We start from the raw sequence: 9,759 nt of genomic DNA on the forward strand, positions 1-9,759 counted from the left end.
TACATGTATGTGTATATGACATGCCTACTCAGCCTTTACATGTATGTGTACATGACATGCCTACATGGCTTTATCGACATTCTCTAATCACACAGCAGTAAAGAGTAAGACGTTACCTATGGTATCTTTATCTCTTGATGCTTCAGATCCAGACACGCTAACCAGCACCACGCCACCAATGCTGCAAAGGGGAGAGAACATGACAAAGACCATGAGAGCGGTACCACAGAACTTTGGGAGGAGACCAAATATGACATAGACCATTAGGGAGAGAACACAGAGCTTCAGGAGAGGACGGCATATGACACAGACCACCAGAGAGATACCACAGAGCTTTAAGAGAAGACCACACCTAACACAGACCATCAGAGAAAGAAACCAGAGCTTCAAAAAATCTACACATGGCATAGACCGCGAGAGAGAGAGAGAGAGAGAGACCACAGAGGTTCAGGAGAAGACCATCAGAGAAAGGACATACAATATCAAAAGACCACATGATATAAACCAGCGGTCACTAAAAGACGGACCGAGTGGTGGTTCTGCTTGGACTAGGAAAATTCTATTCACCGGACCTCCTTAAATTTGAATTCATTACCACTGATATAGACCATCAGAGGAAGACCATAGAGCTTCAGGAGAAGATGGCACATGGCATGGACCATCAGAGAGAGATCATAGAGCTTCAGGAGAAGATGGCACATGGCATGGGCCATCAGAGGGAGACCATAGAGCTTCAGGAGAAGACGGCACATGGCATGGACCATCAGAGAGAGATCATAGAGCTTCAGGAGAAGATGGCACATGGCATGGACCATCAGAGAGAGATCATAGAGCTTCAGGAGAAGATGGCACATGGCATGGACCATCAGAGAGAGATCATAGAGCTTCAGGAGAAGATGGCACATGGCATGGACCATCAGAGAGAGATCATAGAGCTTCAGGAGAAGATGGCACATGGCATGGACCATCAGAGAGAGATCATAGAGCTTCAGGAGAAGATGGCACATGGCATGGACCATCAGAGAGAGATCATAGAGCTTCAGGAGAAGATGGCACATGGCATGGGCCATCAGAGAGAGATCATAGAGCTTCAGGAGAAGACGGCACATGGCATGGACCATCAGAGAGAGATCATAGAGCTTCAGGAGAAGACGGCACATGGCATGGGCCATCAGAGAGAGACCATAGAGCTTCAGGAGAAGACTGCACATGGCATGGGCCATCAGAGAGAGATCATAGAGCTTCAGGAGAAGACGGCACATGGCATGGGCCATCAGAGAGAGACCATAGAGCTTCAGGAGAAGACTGCACATGGCATGGGCCATCAGAGAGAGATCATAGAGCTTCAGGAGAAGACGGCACATGGCATGGACCATCAGAGAGAGACCATAGAGCTTCAGGAGAAGACTGCACATGGCATGGGCCATCAGAGAGAGACCATAGAGCTTCAGGAGAAGACGGCACATGGCATGGACCATCAGAGAGAGACCATAGAGCTTCAGGAGAAGACTGCACATGGCATGGGCCATCAGAGAGAGACCATAGAGCTTCAGGAGAAGACTGCACATGGCATGGGCCATCAGAGAGAGATCATAGAGCTTCAGGAGAAGACGGCACATGGCATGGGCCATCAGAGAGAGACCATAGAGCTTCAGGAGAAGACTGCACATGGCATGGGCCATCAGAGAGAGATCATAGAGCTTCAGGAGAAGACGGCACATGGCATGGGCCATCAGAGAGAGACCATAGAGCTTCAGGAGAAGACTGCACATGGCATGGGCCATCAGAGAGAGATCATAGAGCTTCAGGAGAAGACGGCACATGGCATGGACCATCAGAGAGAGATCATAGAGCTTCAGGAGAAGACTGCACATGGCATGGGCCATCAGAGAGAGATCATAGAGCTTCAGGAGAAGACGGCACATGGCATGGGCCATCAGAGAGAGACCATAGAGCTTCAGGAGAAGACTGCACATGGCATGGGCCATCAGAGAGAGATCATAGAGCTTCAGGAGAAGACGGCACATGGCATGGACCATCAGAGAGAGACCATAGAGCTTCAGGAGAAGACTGCACATGGCATGGGCCATCAGAGAGAGACCATAGAGCTTCAGGAGAAGACTGCACATGGCATGGGCCATCAGAGAGAGATCATAGAGCTTCAGGAGAAGACGGCACATGGCATGGACCATCAGAGAGAGACCATAGAGCTTCAGGAGAAGACTGCACATGGCATGGGCCATCAGAGAGAGACCATAGAGCTTCAGGAGAAGACTGCACATGGCATGGGCCATCAGAGAGAGATCATAGAGCTTCAGGAGAAGACGGCACATGGCATGGGCCATCAGAGAGAGACCATAGAGCTTCAGGAGAAGACTGCACATGGCATGGGCCATCAGAGAGAGATCATAGAGCTTCAGGAGAAGACGGCACATGGCATGGGCCATCAGAGAGAGACCATAGAGCTTCAGGAGAAGACTGCACATGGCATGGGCCATCAGAGAGAGATCATAGAGCTTCAGGAGAAGACGGCACATGGCATGGACCATCAGAGAGAGATCATAGAGCTTCAGGAGAAGACTGCACATGGCATGGGCCATCAGAGAGAGACCATAGAGCTTCAGGAGAAGACGGCACATGGCATGGGCCATCAGAGAGAGATCATAGAGCTTCAGGAGAAGACGGCACATGGCATGGGCCATCAGAGAGAGACCATAGAGCTTCAGGAGAAGACTGCACATGGCATGGGCCATCAGAGAGAGATCATAGAGCTTCAGGAGAAGATGGCACATGGCATGGGCCATCAGAGAGAGACCATAGAGCTTCAGGAGAAGACGGCACATGGCATGGGCCATCAGAGAGAGATCATAGAGCTTCAGGAGAAGACGGCACATGGCATGGACCATCAGAGAGAGACCATAGAGCTTCAGGAGAAGACTGCACATGGCATGGGCCATCAGAGAGAGACCATAGAGCTTCAGGAGAAGACGGCACATGGCATGGACCATCAGAGAGAGATCATAGAGCTTCAGGAGAAGACTGCACATGGCATGGGCCATCAGAGAGAGATCATAGAGCTTCAGGAGAAGACGGCACATGGCATGGGCCATCAGAGAGAGATCATAGAGCTTCAGGAGAAGACGGCACATGGCATGGGCCATCAGAGAGAGATCATAGAGCTTCAGGAGAAGACGGCACATGGCATGGGCCATCAGAGAGAGATCATAGAGCTTCAGGAGAAGACGGCACATGGCATGGGCCATCAGAGAGAGATCATAGAGCTTCAGGAGAAGACGGCACATGGCATGGGCCATCAGAGAGAGATCATAGAGCTTCAGGAGAAGACGGCACATGGCATGGGCCATCAGAGAGAGATCATAGAGCTTCAGGAGAAGACGGCACATGGCATGGGCCATCAGAGAGAGATCATAGAGCTTCAGGAGAAGACGGCACATGGCATGGGCCATCAGAGAGAGATCATAGAGCTTCAGGAGAAGACGGCACATGGCATGGGCCATCAGAGAGAGATCATAGAGCTTCAGGAGAAGATGGCACATGGCATGGGCCATCAGAGAGAGATCATAGAGCTTCAGGAGAAGATGGCACATGGCATGGGCCATCAGAGAGAGATCATAGAGCTTCAGGAGAAGATGGCACATGGCATGGGCCATCAGAGAGAGATCATAGAGCTTCAGGAGAAGATGGCACATGGCATGGGCCATCAGAGAGAGATCATAGAGCTTCAGGAGAAGACGGCACATGGCATGGGCCATCAGAGAGAGATCATAGAGCTTCAGGAGAAGACTGCACATGGCATGGGCCATCAGAGAGAGATCATAGAGCTTCAGGAGAAGATGGCACATGGCATGGGCCATCAGAGAGAGACCATAGAGCTTCAGGAGGAGACGGCACATGGCATGGGCCATCAGAGAGAGACCATAGAGCTTCAGGAGAAGACGGCACATGGCATGGACCATCATAGGAAGACCATAGAGCTTCAGGAGAAGACTGCACATGGCATGGGCCATCAGAGAGAGATCATAGAGCTTCAGGAGAAGACTGCACATGGCATGGGCCATCAGAGAGAGATCATAGAGCTTCAGGAGAAGATGGCACATGGCATGGGCCATCAGAGAGAGACCATAGAGCTTCAGGAGGAGACGGCACATGGCATGGGCCATCAGAGAGAGACCATAGAGCTTCAGGAGAAGACGGCACATGGCATGGACCATCATAGGAAGACCATAGAGCTTCAGGAGAAGACTGCACATGGCATGGGCCATCAGAGAGAGATCATAGAGCTTCAGGAGAAGACGGTACACCGGGGAGTATCATTAACGCAGTAAGCTCTTACCTCAAAACAACAGCCAATAATTTGGAAAGAGTAAAGCGATCTCCGCTGTTACTTGGAAAGACGGAGGCCAGAATCAATGTGAACAGACCTGAGGACAGGAAGACAATCATTACCATCTACAACAGGATATCTGACATCACTTTGTAATCAGAGACAATGAATAAATGGCCAGATTAGCCGACACCAACCAACCCACCCACCAACCAACCAACCAACCCACCAACCAACCCACCAACCAACCCACCAACTAACCAACCCACCCACCAACCAACCAACCCACCAACCAACCAACCCACCAACCAACCAACCCACCAACCAACCCACCAACCAACCCACCAACCAACCAACCCACCAACCAACCAACCCACCAACCAACCCACCAACCAACCCACCAACCAACCCACCAACCAACCCACCCGGACACTCCTCCCTGTATAACGTCCGGACACTCCTCCCTGTGTTTCTAGCTGGATATGAACTGACCTGATGTAGAGGAAATGATGTTGACAATGGCCACCTGGGTATCAGAAAGAGCCTCTTGGTAGGAATAATTTGCCAAAAACCACTAGAAGATGAAGAGGGAAAGAATGATGAGACGGTTCAGGACACACACGCTATCTGCTCTACATAACTCTCTAATACAGAGACACGAGGAGGACAGGAGACACGAGGAGGACAGAGACACAAGGAGGACAGAAGACACGAGGAGGACAGAAGATACGAGGAGGACAGGAGACACGAGGAGGACAGGAGACACGAGGAGGACAGGAGACACGAGGAGGACAGGAGACACGAGGAGGTCATAAGACAGGAGGAGGACATAAGACAGGAGGAGGACAGAAGACACGAGGAGGACAGAAGACAGGAGGAGGACAGAAGACAGGAGGAGGACAGGAGACACGAGGAGGACAGGAGACACGAGGAGGACAGGAGACACGAGGAGGACAGAAGACACGAGGAGGACAGAAGACAGGAGGAGGACAGGAGACAGGAGGAGGACAGAGACACGAGGAGGACAGAGACACGAGGAGGACAGGAGACACAAGGAGGACAGAAGACAGGAGGAGGACAGAAGACAGGAGGAGGACAGAAGACAGGAAGAGGACAGAAGACAGGAGGAGGACAGGAGACACGAGGAGGACAGGAAACAGGAGGAGGACAGAAGACACGAGGAGGACAGGAGACACGAGGACAGAAGACAGGAGGAGGACAGGAGACACGAGGACAGAAGACATGAGGAGGACAGAAGACACGAGGAGGACAGAGACACGAGGAGGACAGAGACACGAGGAGGACAGAAGACACGAGGAGGACAAGAAACAGGAGGAAGATACAAATTGGAAAATGTTCATGGAAGGGACAATTTCATATACAAATGATACTGAGCTCAGTCACCCAACAATAAAAGGCTGAGACTTGGGGGTCACACCGAGCTGTCAGTATAAGGCTGAGACTTGGGGGGGTCACACCGAGCTGTCAGTATAAGGCTGAGACTTGGGGGGGTCACACCGAGCTGTCAGTATAAGGCTGAGTCTTGGGGGTCACACCGAGCTGTCAGTATAAGGCTGAGACTTGGGGGGTCACACCGAGCTGTCAGTATAAGGCTGAGACTTGGGGGTCACACCGAGCTGTCAGTATAAGGCTGAGACTTGGGGGTCACATCGATCTGTCAGTATAAGGCTGAGACTTGGGGGTCACACCGAGCTGTCAGTATAAGGCTGAGACTTGGGGGTCACATCGATCTGTCAGTATAAGGCTGAGACTTGGGGGTCACATCGATCTGTCAGTATAAGGCTGAGACTTGGGGGTCACATCGATTGATGCAACTCACAATGAAATCTCCACTGCCCAGACCTCCTCCACCCCTAACATACCTCGTCTGCCACCACACTCCCTACTCTCATCATCTGATCCAGTTATCACCGACAAAGTCGCTTCACTTTTGTCTAACACTCGCCTAACCACCTGCCCCCTGGACCCGATCCCCTCACAAATACTCCGGTCACCCTCTAGCTCTATGCTACACTCCCTTACTCACATCTTCAATCTCTCCCTTTCTAAAGGTGTAGTCCCTACCCCCCTAAAACAAGCAGTGGTGACCCCCATATAAAAAACCCATCTTTGGGGCCCACCAGTCTAAACAACCTGGGACCCATCTCCCTGCTCCCTTTTACCTCCAAACTTTTTGAACGGCAGGTCTACAACCGCCTGAGGAGCCACCTTACCATTAACAATCTCCTTGACCCGTTCCAATGTGGCTTTCGTCCGCAACACTCCACAGAAACTTCCCAACACTAACCCTAGAACCAATGGCCACCACTCAGTCCTCATACTCCCGGACCTCTCTGCTAAACCAATGGCCACCACTCTGTCCTCAGACTCCCGGACCTCTCTGCTAAACCAATGGCCACCACTCTGTCCTCAGACTCCCGGACCTCTCTGCTAAACCAATGGCCACCACTCTGTCCTCAGACTCCCGGACCTCTCTGCTAAACCAATGGCCACCACTCTGTCCTCAGACTCCCGGACCTCTCTGCTAAACCAATGGCCACCACTCTGTCCTCAGACTCCCGGACCTCTCTGCTAAACCAATGGCCACCACTCTGTCCTCAGACTCCCGGACCTCTCTGCTAAACCAATGGCCACCACTCTGTCCTCAGACTCCCGGACCTCTCTGCTAAACCAATGGCCACCACTCTGTCCTCAGACTCCCGGACCTCTCTGCTAAACCAATGGCCACCACTCTGTCCTCAGACTCCCGGACCTCTCTGCTAAACCAATGGCCACCACTCTGTCCTCAGACTCCCGGACCTCTCTGCTAAACCAATGGCCACCACTCTGTCCTCAGACTCCCGGACCTCTCTGCTAAACCAATGGCCACCACTCTGTCCTCAGACTCCCGGACCTCTCTGCTAAACCAATGGCCACCACTCTGTCCTCAGACTCCCGGACCTCTCTGCTAAACCAATGGCCACCACTCTGTCCTCAGACTCCCGGACCTCTCTGCTAAACCAATGGCCACCACTCTGTCCTCAGACTCCCGGACCTCTCTGCTAAACCAATGGCCACCACTCTGTCCTCAGACTCCCGGACCTCTCTGCTAAACCAATGGCCACCACTCTGTCCTCAGACTCCCGGACCTCTCTGCTAAACCAATGGCCACCACTCTGTCCTCAGACTCCCGGACCTCTCTGCTAAACCAATGGCCACCACTCTGTCCTCAGACTCCCGGACCTCTCTGCTAAACCAATGGCCACCACTCTGTCCTCAGACTCCCGGACCTCTCTGCTAAACCAATGGCCACCACTCTGTCCTCAGACTCCCGGACCTCTCTGCTAAACCAATGGCCACCACTCTGTCCTCAGACTCCCGGACCTCTCTGCTAAACCAATGGCCACCACTCTGTCCTCAGACTCCCGGACCTCTCTGCTAAACCAATGGCCACCACTCTGTCCTCAGACTCCCGGACCTCTCTGCTAAACCAATGGCCACCACTCTGTCCTCAGACTCCCGGACCTCTCTGCTAAACCAATGGCCACCACTCTGTCCTCAGACTCCCGGACCTCTCTGCTAAACCAATGGCCACCACTCTGTCCTCAGACTCCCGGACCTCTCTGCTAAACCAATGGCCACCACTCTGTCCTCAGACTCCCGGACCTCTCTGCTAAACCAATGGCCACCACTCTGTCCTCAGACTCCCGGACCTCTCTGCTAAACCAATGGCCACCACTCTGTCCTCAGACTCCCGGACCTCTCTGCTAAACCAATGGCCACCACTCTGTCCTCAGACTCCCGGACCTCTCTGCTAAACCAATGGCCACCACTCTGTCCTCAGACTCCCGGACCTCTCTGCTAAACCAATGGCCACCACTCTGTCCTCAGACTCCCGGACCTCTCTGCTAAACCAATGGCCACCACTCTGTCCTCAGACTCCCGGACCTCTCTGCTAAACCAATGGCCACCACTCTGTCCTCAGACTCCCGGACCTCTCTGCTAAACCAATGGCCACCACTCTGTCCTCAGACTCCCGGACCTCTCTGCTAAACCAATGGCCACCACTCTGTCCTCAGACTCCCGGACCTCTCTGCTAAACCAATGGCCACCACTCTGTCCTCAGACTCCCGGACCTCTCTGCTAAACCAATGGCCACCACTCTGTCCTCAGACTCCCGGACCTCTCTGCTAAACCAATGGCCACCACTCTGTCCTCAGACTCCCGGACCTCTCTGCTAAACCAATGGCCACCACTCTGTCCTCAGACTCCCGGACCTCTCTGCTAAACCAATGGCCACCACTCTGTCCTCAGACTCCCGGACCTCTCTGCTAAACCAATGGCCACCACTCTGTCCTCAGACTCCCGGACCTCTCTGCTAAACCAATGGCCACCACTCTGTCCTCAGACTCCCGGACCTCTCTGCTAAACCAATGGCCACCACTCTGTCCTCAGACTCCCGGACCTCTCTGCTAAACCAATGGCCACCACTCTGTCCTCAGACTCCCGGACCTCTCTGCTAAACCAATGGCCACCACTCTGTCCTCAGACTCCCGGACCTCTCTGCTAAACCAATGGCCACCACTCTGTCCTCAGACTCCCGGACCTCTCTGCTAAACCAATGGCCACCACTCTGTCCTCAGACTCCCGGACCTCTCTACTAAACCAATGGCCACCACTCTGTCCTCAGACTCCCGGACCTCTCTACTAAACCAATGGCCACCACTCTGTCCTCAGACTCCCGGACCTCTCTGCTAAACCAATGGCCACCACTCTGTCCTCAGACTCCCGGACCTCTCTGCTAAACCAATGGCCACCACTCTGTCCTCAGACTCCCGGACCTCTCTGCTAAACCAATGGCCACCACTCTGTCCTCAGACTCCCGGACCTCTCTACTAAACCAATGGCCACCACTCTGTCCTCAGACTCCCGGACCTCTCTGCTAAACCAATGGCCACCACTCTGTCCTCAGACTCCCGGACCTCTCTGCTAAACCAATGGCCACCACTCTGTCCTCAGACTCCCGGACCTCTCTGCTAAACCAATGGCCACCACTCTGTCCTCATACTCCCGGACCTCTCTGCTAAAACCAATACTAACCCTAGAACCAATGGCCACCACTCTGTCCTCATACTCCCGGACCTCTCTGCTAAAACCAATACTAAGCCTAGAACCAATGGCCACCACTCTGTCCTCATACTCCCGGACCTCTCTGCTAAAACCAATACTAACCCTAGAACCAATGGCCACCACTCTGTCCTGAGACTCCGGACCTCTCTGCTAAACCAATGGCCACCACTCTGTCCTCATACTCCCGGACATCTCTGCTAAACCAATGGCCACCACTCTGTCCTCAGACTCCCGGACATCTCTGCTAAACCAATGGCCACCACTCTGTCCTCAGACTCCCGGAC

The 9,759-nt window shown here is 53.1% G+C and overlaps 1 protein-coding gene across 1 annotated transcript in view; it reads right to left on the reverse strand.

Annotated features, from left to right (window-relative positions):
• Positions 1 to 87: 87 nt before the first annotated feature.
• SLC35F5 (solute carrier family 35 member F5) overlaps positions 88 to 9,759 on the reverse strand; it is a 21,687-nt gene continuing 12,015 nt past the window's right edge. The window contains exons 6-8 of the mRNA XM_018575495.1: positions 4,838 to 4,919; positions 4,355 to 4,442; positions 88 to 181 (exon numbers count right to left, since the gene is read on the reverse strand). Coding sequence (XP_018430997.1) covers positions 88 to 181; positions 4,355 to 4,442; positions 4,838 to 4,919 — 264 coding nt within the window. The remainder of the gene's footprint in view (positions 182 to 4,354; positions 4,443 to 4,837; positions 4,920 to 9,759) is intronic.

The sequence above is a fragment of the Nanorana parkeri genome, unplaced genomic scaffold (genome assembly GCF_000935625.1).
Source record: "Nanorana parkeri isolate BGI_ZX_2015 unplaced genomic scaffold, ASM93562v1 scaffold4013, whole genome shotgun sequence".
NCBI classification, from domain to species: domain Eukaryota; kingdom Metazoa; phylum Chordata; class Amphibia; order Anura; family Dicroglossidae; genus Nanorana; species Nanorana parkeri.